General features: G+C 45.8%; 1 protein-coding gene across 2 annotated transcripts; it reads right to left on the reverse strand.

Moving 5' to 3' along the window:
- Positions 1–1,232: 1,232 nt before the first annotated feature.
- On the reverse strand, positions 1,233–12,262 carry cherp (calcium homeostasis endoplasmic reticulum protein). Of its 2 annotated transcripts, XM_086090087.1 has the most exons (20): positions 12,112–12,262; positions 10,346–10,519; positions 10,159–10,197; positions 8,014–8,189; positions 7,334–7,471; positions 7,101–7,252; positions 6,830–6,941; positions 6,598–6,687; positions 5,989–6,163; positions 5,724–5,875; positions 5,016–5,261; positions 4,757–4,949; positions 4,188–4,441; positions 3,930–4,063; positions 3,765–3,851; positions 2,849–3,022; positions 2,650–2,760; positions 2,008–2,102; positions 1,735–1,920; positions 1,233–1,476 (listed from the first exon to the last, which is right to left on the reverse strand). In XM_086090087.1, the coding sequence occupies exons 1-20, from the start codon at positions 12,134–12,136 to the stop codon at positions 1,439–1,441; spliced, it is 2,751 nt and encodes a 916-aa protein (XP_085946213.1). In that variant the 5' UTR covers positions 12,137–12,262; the 3' UTR covers positions 1,233–1,438. The 2 variants fall into 2 exon arrangements, with proteins under 2 accessions (XP_085946213.1, XP_085946214.1); XM_086090088.1 differs by lacking the exon at positions 10,159–10,197.
- Positions 12,263–14,279: the final 2,017 nt, after the last annotated feature.

Consider the following 14,279-nt stretch of genomic DNA (forward strand, 5'->3'; position numbering starts at 1 on the left):
CTGAGCACAACAAACACGGACTTCGCTTTCTTGTTGAACAAACGTGTATTTCAGTGGCGCGACGGTGTTGGGGAAGTCCAGTATTGCAGTGTGCGACATCAGGACTGGATGCGTTCCAAAATGAGATTATGCGAGTTGTTTTGGGGATGAACGGCAAAGGAGAGGAAAAAGTGGGGAGTTGATCAGTTGGACGTTCCGAGAGGGAGACACCAGAGCGCCACAACGTTTTGCCCTTTAAGGCGCTGCACTCGTGTTGTCACGATAGCGCAATTTTGACTTCGATACTATACCTGCATAAAATACCCCGATACCGGTACTGAAACGGTACCTCGTCAAAAATCGAAAAAGCAGCAAAATAATTTTTTTTATTCATTCAAAATTTTAGGATATATACATGTTAATTTATGTAAATACTGAATATATTGATGTTTATACTGTATGTGCTTTCACGTTGCATGCCATATTCTTGAAGTACTGTATTTGATGTCATCCGTTTGAAATATTGGCAATAGAGTGGCACTCGCATGACTCAATGTAACGTTGCTCGAGTGTGCGTGCGTGCGTGCGTGCGTGCGTGCGTGCGTGCGTGCGTGCGTGCGTGCGTGCGTGCGTGCGTCGCTGCTCTTCTCCATTTCGCTCCCAATTCGTCATCAAAAACTACAAACTGGGAACAAAATAATTCACACTCCACTTATTTTTTAAGGAAAGTGTCAAAAAATGGGTCACAACCTGTTGCTCCGTCAGTCGTCTGGGCTTTTTCTACGCACGCCTGTGATTTCCTACGGTGTGCCTGTTCATTGAACGCACCTCGAGTCCACTGCAGGAGTGATTGTTGCTTTTTCTTCTGCTTCTCCGCGAAAAACATTTGCTCTTGTTACAAAGCGTCATGTCGGTTGGCTCGCCGTGGCTGTCGGCCATGTAAGAAAAAAAGTTCCATATGAAACTTTGCTCGTCATACTTCTCAACGAAGCTTTTTCTCAATGTTAAAAACGTGTTTTTCAGCACATGCCGATGAGCTGAAAAAATGCTGCTCTTGATCACTATAAATTGCTGTTCGCCATGTTGAGTGATTGATTATGTTGATAAACCAGAAAAATCAATATTCAGAGACTGAAATGGGGACGAGCACAACTGAAGTAGTGTTATAAAAAAAGAAAGAAGACATTTCCTTATTTTGAGGAATTGTGTCACAAGTGTCCAAAAAAATCCAAATAAGAATTGAAAAAGTCGACTTTATGAGTGCAAATTGAATTTATTTTAGTTTCTCTATGCACACTTGCTAACATTCTACAACGGTATTACAAATAAACGTCATGGGAACTCTGAAAAAAAAAATCATCATCGCACTGAGAAGCAAAAAGACAATTCTGTCCTTAATGACAACGTGAGGGTGAAACGTAAAAAAACGGCGACAGTGGCGTGGCGCTCTTTGATGACATCATTCTGCGGGAGGAGCCTCCTGAGGTTCTCGATTCACTGAAGCAAAAGAGAACCACAGTTGGACTTTTGTGCGTTGACAATCACTTCCCGTTCACGTGACGGCAGAATGTCAATCCATCTCGGCCCACTTTTCAAAAGTAGTGATTCGGGAGTCGGGATGAATCATTTCCTCATTCCCGATACCCGAATCACTACAAAGCCATTGTTCAAAGGAATTGCAGGGTGTGTGTGTGTGTGTGTGTGTGTGTGTGTGTGTGTGTGTGTGTGTGTGTGTGTGTGTGTGTGTGTGTGTACCTTCCTCTCGCGCCTTCATGCGCGCCACAAAGTTGAAGCTCTTGTTCCTGCGATAGTTCTCGTAGGGGTCGTCCAGGGAGACGCCGACGCCCTTGTACTGGTCCCACTTGTCGCGGAGTTCGCCTCCTTTGATGGGGTCCTGAATGCCTTGCTCCTTGGCACCCAGACCGCCGGACCCACTCCAGCCTGAGGCCACACGCGCGCGCGCACAAGCAATCCGTCAACGGAAGGCCCCGCGCATCCACGAGCGCACACGCGGGCACGTCGTCTTACCCATCTTCATGAGGAGCTGATGTCCTTTGTTCTCCTCACCCAGGCGGGAGTCCGGGGGACCTTTGGATGCGGCGCCGCCCGCCGCCGACGTGGAGCTGCATGAAAATGAGTTCATACTTAACAAGTCTTCTTTCTTTTGCTATTTTGCTTGACTGGGGCAAACGTTGCAAGCCATTGAGGGACGGAATACAGTCGACTCCAAGCCAATTGAAGCGTCTCCCCACATTAATGCAATTCCATTTGACCGAGGGAAGTGCACGGGCTACATGCGGAAGTACTCGCTGGACCGGATTTTTTTCCATATAACTTTACTGAACAATTGTAAATGGATCAATTGCAGCCAATCCTGTAGCGTGACGTCATCGGTCGGCGACCCGGATGCAATCCGGCAGCCCGGTCACATCTGGTACAGACAGCGGCCATTTTGTCACTTGCCGGCGACGGAAAAATGACATCACAGTTGCCAAGGGCAATGACGGTGTACCTGCTTTGTAAATTTGGTCATGTGACAAGATGAGCTTACTAAGAGTTGCGTCAATCCAGTCAAAGTTATGATAGAATGTGTTGGAAATGACGTTCCTCGAAGCCAATGTGTTATTATTGAAGTGTTGCAAATAAAGTTCTGAGACAGCATGTACTCACGGTGGTGAGGAGCTGCGTGACTTATGCCCTCCTCTGCGCCTCCTGGCAGGCGAACGCGAACGTGAGCGGGAGCGAGAGCGACTCCGAGACGACCTGGATCCACTCCTGGACCTGCAGCCGCCAAAACACACCCGACAGGTAACACTTAACACAAAGCATGTCGATCGCATCTCATCCTGCAGCAGTGAGTCGCTCAAACCTGGAGCGCGAGTAGGATCGTGAGCGGCTTCTGGAACGTGAGGAGCGAGACCTGGACCCGGACCCGGATCTGGACCTGGACTTGGACTTGGACTTGGAGGAGCGAGAGCTGGAGCGTGAGGAAGATCTGCCCCGGCTGCCCGAGCGACTCCTGGAACGACTGCTCATGCGATTGCTGAGCGCCCGCCGCAAAACATCAAGACAATCGCAAGTTATGTTGTTAACTTTTGCAAAATGGTTTTATCTTCTAAATCTCCCCTTTCCAAAACAAAACAAAAAATGGAGATTTTATTTTTGGCTCATATCGCCCAGCCCTAACCCACAGCATAGTTGAGGTCACTTTGCCCTGTTGTGTAAGTGCACAAAAATACGTTTACTCAGTGAGCTTCCTTTTAACTCATTGACTGGCAGCCATTTTCACTGAAGCAACCTCCTTCGCTCCCGGCTGTTTTACTGTATTTTGACTGATTTTGCCCATAGAATATTGTGTTCTGTTGCTATAAAAACATAGCAAAAGAAAGAAAGATTAGACTCTCTTCTTTCATCAGGGAAAAATGTATAGTTCTATCAGTTTCCGTTTTGCAGCAATTAGCATTAGAACATTGCTTAAGTTTCATCATTATTCACAAATCTGTTGAAAACAGTGTGGGAAACAGCTCTTTGCATCATGGCCCTGGTTGATCTCTTATATGCTGCTGCCACCTGCTGGCCTCTTTTGTAATAACTACCATTCTTCAAGCGTCCCTCTTCAGTTCAGAGGCTGCATTAAAGTCTTCTGTATGCTCTAGCGTTTAAAAACAAACGTATAAATACGTCTTTGGGAGCATGGTAAAATATAAAGTACTACATATTTATAAGTTTTTGGGAGCAAAGAACCACCAGCCAAGACAAGAAGCCCGTGTCACGTGTCAACGCACCTGTTGCGCTTCTCTTGACCTTTTTTCCTGCGCGCTCTCATCTTGGCCCGGAAGAACTCGTAGAGGCCGTTCTGTTCCCATCCTTCACTGGTGCGACGCAGACAACAAACATTTCACGTTGGGTGCAGAAACTTCTGAATGAGTGACCAGAGCAGACGTGCGGACCTGTTGCGGGGCCGGTCGTGGGAAGGGGGGCTGTAGAAGGCCTCCACGGCGGCCAGCAGCCGTTCGCTGGGAGGCATGGGGGGCGGCAGGCGGATGTCTTTTGGATCCAGAGGTTTGTAGTCGTAGTCCTCCAGCTGAGAAGAGAACAAAGTTAGTCAGGGGTTGGAAAACGCTCTAAGTTAGAAAAGTTTCTCTTTCTGGAAATTTTGCAGCCCGAAAGTTCCGTCAAACGTGATATTTGACATTTCCTCGACTCACTTTGACGAGCGGCGCCATGAGGCCGGCAGGGAGGTCGAAGTAGGGGACGTTGGGCACCAGGCTGGGGTCGTCCTGGATGGGGACCGGCGGCTGCCGGTGGCGCAGGTGCGGCGAGTGGCCGTTGAAGCCGTGGGGGGGGGGCGGACCGAAGTCTGGGTGCTGGGCCCCTCCCCACGGAGGATGGTCACCACCCATGCCGGAGGGTGGGAGCCTCGGGTTAGAGTGGTGGGGAGGGGGCGGCGGGCCCGGCATCTCTGATGGCAGACCAATCAGATGCAAATACAGAGGAAATACTTGTATTGTACACTTTATTGTGCGTGTCTTTCATCTGGACCTGAAGTCTAAAAATGACTTAAATACGAGTATTGCGTGTGCATGAAGTAGCAATTGTTTTAAAGTTTAAAATTATCGTAACATTGCTCATTTCCGTTAGCGTAATATGCTAGCATTAAGCGAGCGGACTTTCGTGAACGTGACAAATAGCTTGAAAGTCTTATTCAAAGAATTGAAGAAATACTTGAAAATGTTGACTAAGTTGAAATGCGTTTAAAGTGTGCCGGCCCACCCACCTCTGGGGAAGTCCCCCTGAGAGTAGTCGAAGCGGTGGGGCGTGTAGGGCGACCGGTCATAATGATGTCGCGGAGGGAAGTCGTCCTGCATGAAGCGCGAGGGGAAGCGTCCGAAAGAGTGTGGCGGCGGGGGCTGGTTGAAGGGCGGCGGCTGCTGGTGGGGGGGAAAGGGACCTCTGAAGTGGGGGGGCCTCTGTTAAAAAAACAACAACAACAATTAGATGAAGGTTTGTTGTAAATGAAAGCGTCTGTCACATGCCTGCATGCGGGGCGGGAAGGGCGGCTCCCTCTGGCCCCAGGGCGGCTGATCGGGCTGGTTCCCCCACGGAGGCTGCTGGTCGTACGAATTCCAAGAAGGGGGACCCGGATCGGGGCCGCTCCAGGGGCCCCCTTCTCTGGGCGGGCCCCCGCTCCAGTTGCCCGGCTCCCTCTGGTCGTTCCACATCCCCTCGTGGCTGTTCCAGGGCGGACACGGAGGGGGCGGCTGGTTTGGGTCGAAAGGAGGCTGCAGGGGGACAAATGAGGTGAAAGTGGGCCCTGTCAGGACGACCTGACCCATCCATCCATTTTCTTAACCACTTGTCCTCACAAGGGTCGCGGGGGGTGCTGGAGCCTATCCCAGCTGGCTTCGGGCAGTAGGCGGGGTACACCCTGAACTGGTTGCCAGCCAATCGCAGGGCACACAGAGACCAACAACCATCCACACTCACAGTCGCACCTTTGGACAACTTGGAGTGTTCAATTAACCTGACATGCATGTCTTTGGAATGTGGGAGGAAACCGGAGTACCCGGAGAAAAGCCACGCAAGCACGGGGAGAAAATGCAAACTCCACCCAGGAAGGCCGAAGCCCGGACTCGATCTCACGTCCTCTGCACTGGGAGGCGGACGTGCTAACCCGTCATCCGCCGTGCCGCCGACCTGACCCAGTTGATCAGTTTTAACTTCCGTCTGTTGATGCTTTTTACCGGTTGGTTGGGGTTCCACGGGCCCATGTGCTGGGAGTCGTACCACCCGGGCTTGGGGGGGAGGTCCGAGGGTCCGGCGGGATCCTGGGGTCTCGATGGAGCTTCGTCAAACTCCCCCGGCGGGGGAACCGTCATGGGGGGCTTCACTTCAGCTGCAAAAAACATCAGCGTCACGTCGTTACATGTCATGACAACACATATGACATGACAAGTCATTACATCGCATCACATGACGTGAAATCACACGACGAGATAAACGCGTCACCTGATGGCGCGTTGACGGGCTTTTCGGCGTCGGCGGCCGGTGGCAACTGGGGGGCGGGCTGCTGCTTGAGGCTGGCCACAAAGTCATCATGCTGGCTCTTGAGGACTTGGACCTGCTGCTGGAATGCCAGCTGGACGGGCTGCACCACTTTGGCGTATTCGGTGATCAGCGAGGCCTGCAGGAGACGCGTGCCACAAACGAGGTCAGTGTGACGTCACTGACACGGGTACAAATATCACTCATTTGTGGCGATGGTTACGTCACTGACCAACTAAGCAACGGATGCCACGTAGAGACCAAGAATTTATTGTGTGGTTTATGTGGTTCATTTTCAAGCAGCTTCATGCATACATTGTTTAACCAACAAACTATCTTTGCCCAAATAAGGTCATCTTCCACACATTCTCCACTACAATAACGGAGACTAACTGTGTGTACGAGTTTAAAAAACGGGCCTGGTCTGTTGAGTGACAACGTTCACTGAAGTGCAAGTGACAAAACCTTCTTTTTTTTTTAAGCTTAGAAGGCGGGAACTAACATTGGATTTTTGTCCAAATAAATCTGAGGTTTCATATTAAGGCCCTATCGGTCAAGTTGTGTCGTTGTCACCTGGTACTGGCCCAGACCAAGAGCTGGATTCTGGAGTTGCTGAATGGTCTCCTCATCAAAGTAGCCGTTCTTCTCCCAAAGTTGCAACAACTGAAGATGGGAAGGAGCGGGACAACCAATTAGTCAAGCTACTAAAGTCTTAGACACAGTCACCAGCGGTGCACGCTCAAAACAAAAACAGAACAGAACAAAACAAAACAAAAACAAAACAGAACAAAACAAAACCCTCTACCCTTGTGATCTTCTGCTGCTTCTCCTCTTCCACAGCCAAGAAGCTGGTGCAGTAGATTGGAACCACAACCTTTTGCAGAGCCGCCAACAAATCCTTCTGATGCTTGCGCTGACTGCAAAGACAAGCGCACCGCACATCACGACACGCTAGAGCTGCATGATGCAATGATGCGATATTCAAATGTTTAGCGTCGGATATAAGAAGTAACTTTTAGCTTTTCGTCACATTTCCCTGTTAAAGACTCGTGATTGGACTGCTGAATGTTGCCTACCAGTGATGTAGCACGTCATTGGTCAGGTAGATGAGATGTAGGCGGAGTTCAAAATGCGCCCCGTCCGCAGTGATGCGGTTGCGAAGGTGCGACGTCATCAGCTCGCAGTGCTGCGGCGTCTTGGCGTTGTTGAACATCCAGTTTTTACCGGCCTGACGCACACAACATCATTTAGCGCGACGATTCAGAAGCTGGACCGAGTTAGCGCGGCTACGTAGCGCATGGCCGCTTACCGAAATGGCGTCTTTGGTGCACGTGTCGATAATGGGCTGCAGCAGGTTGTCCATTTCTGCGATGTCCAGCTGAGTTTCGCCGGTCAACTTCTGGATCTGCTGCTCGGCTGCCGCCGCGATGGCCGTGCTCACTTGTTCCTACGTGCACAAACGTTGATGAGACGTATGGAATGTCAAGTAAATATGATACATACGAGATATGAAACCATCAGTCAATGAACAAAAACGTATCGATTCTCAAATGAATTAACAATTATTTTGACACTCGAGGAATCATTTTGAGAGCAAATTACATCTAGAATAGTTCAACTCTTCCAAATTTCAGCCTCTCGACAGTAAATATTCTCTCATTTTTGTAGTCCTTCATGGAAGGAGACTGACCATTTTTGTATTTTTGTAACAATAACACATTTGCAAACATCTGGTTGTACACGTCTAATTTTACTTCGGAATATTTTTAGCGATTTTCTGATGGGTTCTTTAATAAAAGGATGGGAAAATAAAAAGATCCGATTCATCAATTAATCTACATTGACAGATGAATCGATTATTTATATCATTGTTAGTTAGTTAGCCATAATACACACTGGTGAAAATATGCTACATTATAATAATAATCAAGAAATATGCCACATTAGAAACGTCGAACGAATAAGCGGGGTCTATTAGAAGGCGTGTACCTGTCTGAGTGTGTGCAGGTGTTGCTCCTGGTGCTGCAGGTTCCACAGACTCTGTTGGATGAGGTCATCCATGGCGGGTGTGGTAGTGGTGGCGCTGGCGGAGGACGGCGGCGCCATCATGGCCATGGGCGGCGGCGGGATGTCCAGCACGTCCAAGGCGCCCGGGTTGTAGAGCTCTGCACATACAGGAAGTGCGCGCAAATTGAGCACTCGTTCACCCAAAATGGCGACGAGGAGACAACCACATGCATTTAACGCCTGCGGCCGTCTGAGTGGCACGGCGGCAGCAGCGGTCAACGCGTTTCAATATCCATCAGATTTAAGATGGAATCACTTGCATATCATATTTATTTAGCGATAATATTTTGGATGCTGCTGAACCAATTGTGTTCAATCCATTGCTTAAGTGGTTTAAGCACCACAACACAGACGCCGTTTAGTGTTAGCATTAAGCTAACGGGACTTTTCTTTCAACAGTTTAGCTTTTTCAAACACACGAGGAGTCATTCTGTGCTCGTGTCTCAAGTATGTGCTCAAAGCAAAGCAAAAAAACATCAACAACAGCTCATATCATGAGAAAAATTGTCTTTGGGGTCATTTGCATCTCAAGGCAGACAGTGAAATTCCACACTGGCCACTGCCAGACTTCGTACGTGTTGCTGCTCCAGTCATGTTAAAATGGCAGTCTAACGATGTAATATCTTCACTAATTATTTTTAGTGTTGTTCCGATACCGATACTAGTATCGGCAGAGGAACCGATACTGCATTAAAACAGTGGTATCGGTGAGTACTAACAAGTAACATGCCGATACCATTAATTCTGGCGCTAATATAGGACTTTGGATGCAGCATCTTGTGTCTTGCTCATGTACGACATTCACTGATGTGTGACATGTTCACTGCATGCCGAGCTAAGATATCCTATTGGCCCTTGAATGCTCTGAACCAATGGCAGAATAGCTTTTTCATATTGACAAAAAAAACCTTAGGTATTAGTTTGGTATCGGCCGATACTGCAAATCTGGGTATCGGAATCGGTATCAGGGGCCAAAAAACGGTATCGGAACAACACAAATTCTATTAACTCATCACGGTGCATGTTAGCATTAACTCATTGACTCGAGGCCATTTTCACTGAAGCAATCCCCTTCGCTCCCAGCTGTTTAACTGGATTTTGCAAGGCCCACCACAGAATATTGTGTTCTATCGCTATCAAAAAATGGAACCTACCAAAAGAAAGATTAGAATCTCTTTTTTCATCAGGAAAAAAAAAGTATGTTTCAATCCGTTTCTGTATTGCAGCAATTAGCATTAGAATATAGCTAAGTTTCATCATCATTCACAAATCTATGTGGGGAAATCAGGTTGTTTACAACATGGCCCTGGTTGATCTCTTATACTCTGCTGCCACCTGCTGACCGCGAGATGATTTTGTAAAGTAGGAAAAAAAATTGTAGTTGTACTAATTATCAGATGGCCACAATGAAAACATATACATTTGTAATTTCACAAGCAATCCTTAGATGAGCAATGCAACTTGTACATGAAATTTCCCTGGAAGTCATTATTTTACCACCACCACCTAAAGTTATGGTTTGTTTGTAAAAAAAAATAAATAAAATTAAATCATAAACGTTTTGGGGAGCAATTGGTTATACAATATGATTTCATTGAAAATGCTGCTGTTTAAATGTACTATGCTTAATTTTTTTCTGTTTTGTGTGTCAGTTTTTCAGTAAACTTCAACTAGGACTGACAAACATGTTGAAGCAAGCACGCTCTGCCTCGTTTGGAGAAGTGTGCGAACAGGCGCAAAGGAATATTTGCAACACCTTCAAACTTACTGTAATATTTTGAAAGCATGTGGGAGGGGTAAAACTAAACCAAGTTGAATGTGGTGTCAATAATTGCATATGTTTAACTATCTTGGCTGGATCTGGAACAGATTTGCAGCAATAAACACAGTTCACTCTATTGTATGTCCTCTTTGAACCAGAAGGCATGGCCGAAAAATAATACAGAAAAATCATGCCATGATGACAAAAAAAAAAAAAGCAACTGAAACCAAACCAAAGAGTTGCCAAGCACAATTAAAAAGCTGAAACGCTGAATGGATCTGGCAGCTTTGTGTCCAAATAAATACCTTCAGATTTATACTCCTCCCCATCGCGGGTAGAGGGATCTAAGTGGAGAAGAAGCACATTTTAATGCAAACCCGCACGCCAACAAACATGACACACAAGTGAGCAAATGTGGCCGATGTTTCCAGGCGTCCGAAGTGAGCAAAATGTGCGTTTAGGACGGAGGACGGGCGTCGCGGAAGTACATACGCTGCTGCTGCGCCAGAGCCAGCTTGCACTTGTAGTAGCTGAAGTAGTCGCCGCCAAACAGGAAGGAGAACTTGGGGTTGTCCTTCTGCTTGTCCATGGTCATCTTCTCAAACTCGGGACCATTGCGGGCCACAAACTGGGCCAGCTTGTCGATCACATTGCGTAGCTCTTGATCTGCGAAAAAAAAAAGAAAAAAGCATATAGGTCATTCTTTTAGGCTTGGAAAATGCAATTACTGTAGGAAATTGCACCTGACGGTTGAAGGGCTGGACCAAAATGCTGAGAATTAATTAAATAGGGAGAAATGGTAAATGTCAGACTTGGAGAATTACAGTACAAAAATAATGACAACTGCTAAAATGCAAACAGTTACTTTGCTAACAAAACAGGAAATGACCGTATTTGGAAAGTGCAAAGACTGCAAATGTCCTGAGTGAACTTAACAACCTGAAGTTTGAATTTGGGCCAACCGATTCGTTGGTATATTCTTAACCTCTCTTGAAACGATGAATGCTGTAGTGTTCAGTGTTGGAGATGGAGATAGACTGGTATAGTTTTTCAGGGCAGTTACCGATTATTCGGCATCAAAGTGGCCGATACCTGATATTTGTAGCCAATATTCACTTTCACTAAAAGGAAAAATATTGGCATCGCAATTTTAAAAAAAATACAAACTCAAACTTGTTGACTTTTCAGATTTGCAAAATGTTTAATTATTACAATAGACATCTTTATTTTAAAATTCTAACAAAGTTCAGGGAGCTCCCATTGGCATGTCTTAAATGAAAGCTTTACCATGTGAATAGTTCCCTATCGTTTTCCAAAGTAGATCGTTATCCAAAATGTTTAGGTGTCTGAAATATTACATTTTCAAGAAAACAGTCGGCCGGTCGAGAATCGATCTACCCCAGTTGGAGTCACTCAGACTGATGTCCTTACACTTTTTGTAAACTAGACATTGGATTTGACGCCTGATATTGATGCCCTTGTGAAAGCGAAAGGATGCTTTCAGGGACACAAAAAAAAAAGCTTACTTCATAATATCAAATGCTGCTGTACCACCTTTACACTGTGAATAATAACGCCTATGTTAAAAGGAATGCCTACCGTGCAAATATTTCAGGACACTGAATATTGCAAATCATCAGTCACCAGATTCAGTTCAACACAGGTTGGTGTGGTCGAACTATTTTGTTGTTTTCATGTCTACCACAACTTGTTTGTATTTTTATGTGGACATTTGCAAGGCAAGGGGACCACTGTGCTCTCATTTTGAAAAGTTCCCACATTAGTTTGGATGGTGTGATGAGTCACATGATGTAGTCAACATAAACAGATGACGAAATGTCAATTTAAAATGAGGTCTACATCTTAAATTGTTTCATAAATTGTGTATGCCGCATGTGTCAATAACATTGCAAAATATTTTACAATTGTCATCGTTTTTTGTTATTTCAAATTTCTCATTTGCACAAGATAATAATAAATGCCGATATTTTCCGATTGTACTTGTGATTTGCATCAAAAAAACTAAATTAACATTTTGAATTGTCGTTATTTATGACGTATTCCATAACGAATATATTTCTCCGTCCCACTTGAGATTAAATTGTGGTGAATGTGGCCCGTAAACTCAAATGAGTTTGACTCGTTTAGACGAGTTACAAGCTTGAATCGCGTTAGCCGAAAAGCTCCAAAGAGGGGTTAGCATACGGGCTAGGCACGACTCATTGGATGTCACGCAAAACCGCGGCAGGATTCCTCACCTTCGGGGGGCGTGGGGTTCTCCATAATCACGTTTGCTTATCGGAATTATTGTCAAATTGTGCAGTACAGTCCAAAAAGTCGGTGAAATTGCCCTGCTAACTCATTTAGCGGTAAGAACGTTTAGCAAAAACAGCCGCATTGTGGTTCGCTGGCGTGTAAGCGGAAGTGGAACACAGAAGACTCAAATATGCCTGCAGCGCCATCCCAGCCCAGACGGTGGCGGGCGGTAGAACTACAAGCAAAGGGTCGCATGTTTTTTTGTTTCGTTTTTTTTTTAATAAAACCAGACAGAACATATAAATACAACAGGCTGTGGCTAACAAATAATGAGAAAACCATGCAGAAACTTATACTACACAAATATATTATCAAGAGCGCACACATACAACGTTTTACATACTGTCATATTTGTGGATTGTCCAAAAGATTACTTCATCTTCAAATATACAAAAATTAGGTTTCTGGTTAGTGTGACTTGTGAATATGCCATTTAGTTTTCCAAGATTATCCATCCATCCACTTTCTACTCCTTATCTGGGGTCGGGTCGCGGGAGCAGCAGCCGCAACTTCAACAGGGAAGCCCAGACTTCCCTCGCCCCAGCCACTTCTTCCAACTCTTCCAGGGGGGGTCCCAAGGATATAAAAATAAAAATAAAAAATAAAAAAATATGACAAATACAAACTTGGAGACTCTTCATTCATCTTGAGACAAATACAACTGTATGCACACAACTCCGAAACCGTCCGTAACAATCTGCCGGGTTTGTATGCTCGTCAGGCAGAAGCAATACAATACGCCGCATCCACTTGTTTTAATTCATGAAATGTCCATTCCAACTCATGGTATAAAAGAATAACTCGGTGGTGATTAAAATAATATCAATAATAATACTGTAGACGTAAAAATGTCAACCCGGCCAAAAACGTGAGAGGCAAGTGTGCACCTGTCAAAATTTGTGACGTGAAGCTCGCGGTGAGGACAACACAGCTGGGACGGACACGGCTCGACAGTCCAACACAGAGGGCCCCAACACAAACGTTGCGGACTCGACACGTACCTCAACAATAACCAGTGACCATCATCACTTCATCACTTCGGTATCGTAACTAGCTGACTAGCTAGCCTGCAGCTAATCAAATGAAGGGCTCACATGGACGCACACAAGACAACAAAAAACATCCGAAATGTTCGTTTATTCATCTACGAGGTCCAGCTGCCAGGTTAGCCGAACATGCCAACGTACACGACTGTCACAGGGTATGATTTGTACTCTTAAAGCAAACGCACACGGGCAAACATAACGTCTCTAGTCCAAATCACCTGAGGCAAAACAAATGGGTTAGTTAGTCGCTTGTAGGCTAGTCCTGAAGGAGATGACTGACAGCGACCTCGGCCAATCTGAGCTCGCGTCAAGCCTCTCAGCCAATCGCGGCGCTGGATCTGAACGTGAAGGGAGGGGCTGAGCGAAACGGAGACGCGTCGCCATGGGCAACGGAACACATGCCGTAAAACGCAATCAAAACTACCACATTAACGCCAAAATTTAACACTAGTCATTTATTTAGTCAGGGAGAACTTTTGAAGGACTATTTACTGCCATATAGACTATTAATGTGAATTATAACGTTTGCTACAGCAGTGCTTGATTATGCTTAACCTAGAGTGGTCCCCAACTCGGTATTTGCGGACTGGCATCCATCCATCGATGGGGGTGGAGAGGTGACAACGTTGACGTTTCATGAGGGACGTGATTTCAGAAACGTAGCAGCAATGCATCAAAATGGTAGTGCTTGGCATTAGACAGTCCCACAAAAGTTGCTGTCACTCTTAAAAAGGTTGCTGACTGCTGAAATATACAGGGAGAAATTCCGTCTCACAAATATACTTGTGATTTTCACGTGTTTTTCAGATCCTCAAATATGCACGATAGCAAGTCATGATAAATGCACACTATATTTAGATGTGAAGAAGAAGAAAAAAAAATCACACTTTTTTTTGCCATTTAAGTACACCTTTAGGAAGAACTGTTGACTCCAGAGATAACACATCAATCTGTTTGATACGTTTGTATTTTTCCAAAACGAGTACAAGGCATCAAAAACAAACATTGCCTGGGGGAATTGGACCTAAACTTGATCCCCGCCCCAAAAAACAAGAGGCTGTTGA

Source organism: Leptonotus elevatus, chromosome 11 (genome assembly GCF_054856555.1).
Source record: "Leptonotus elevatus isolate MCC_2025b chromosome 11, RoL_Lele_1.0, whole genome shotgun sequence".
Taxonomy (NCBI): domain Eukaryota; kingdom Metazoa; phylum Chordata; class Actinopteri; order Syngnathiformes; family Syngnathidae; genus Leptonotus; species Leptonotus elevatus.

Excerpts from the sequence above, each read along its gene's own strand:
- cherp (XM_086090087.1), bottom strand. The coding sequence starts at position 12,136 with ATGGAGAACCCCACGCCCCCCGAAG. Across the intron at positions 5,876-5,988 it reads GCCCGTCAACGCGCCATCAG|CTGAAGTGAAGCCCCCCATG; the intron begins GTGACGCGTTTA and ends TGTTTTTTGCAG. Across the intron at positions 5,262-5,723 it reads CGTGGAACCCCAACCAACCG|CCTCCTTTCGACCCAAACCA; the intron begins GTAAAAAGCATC and ends GTCCCCCTGCAG.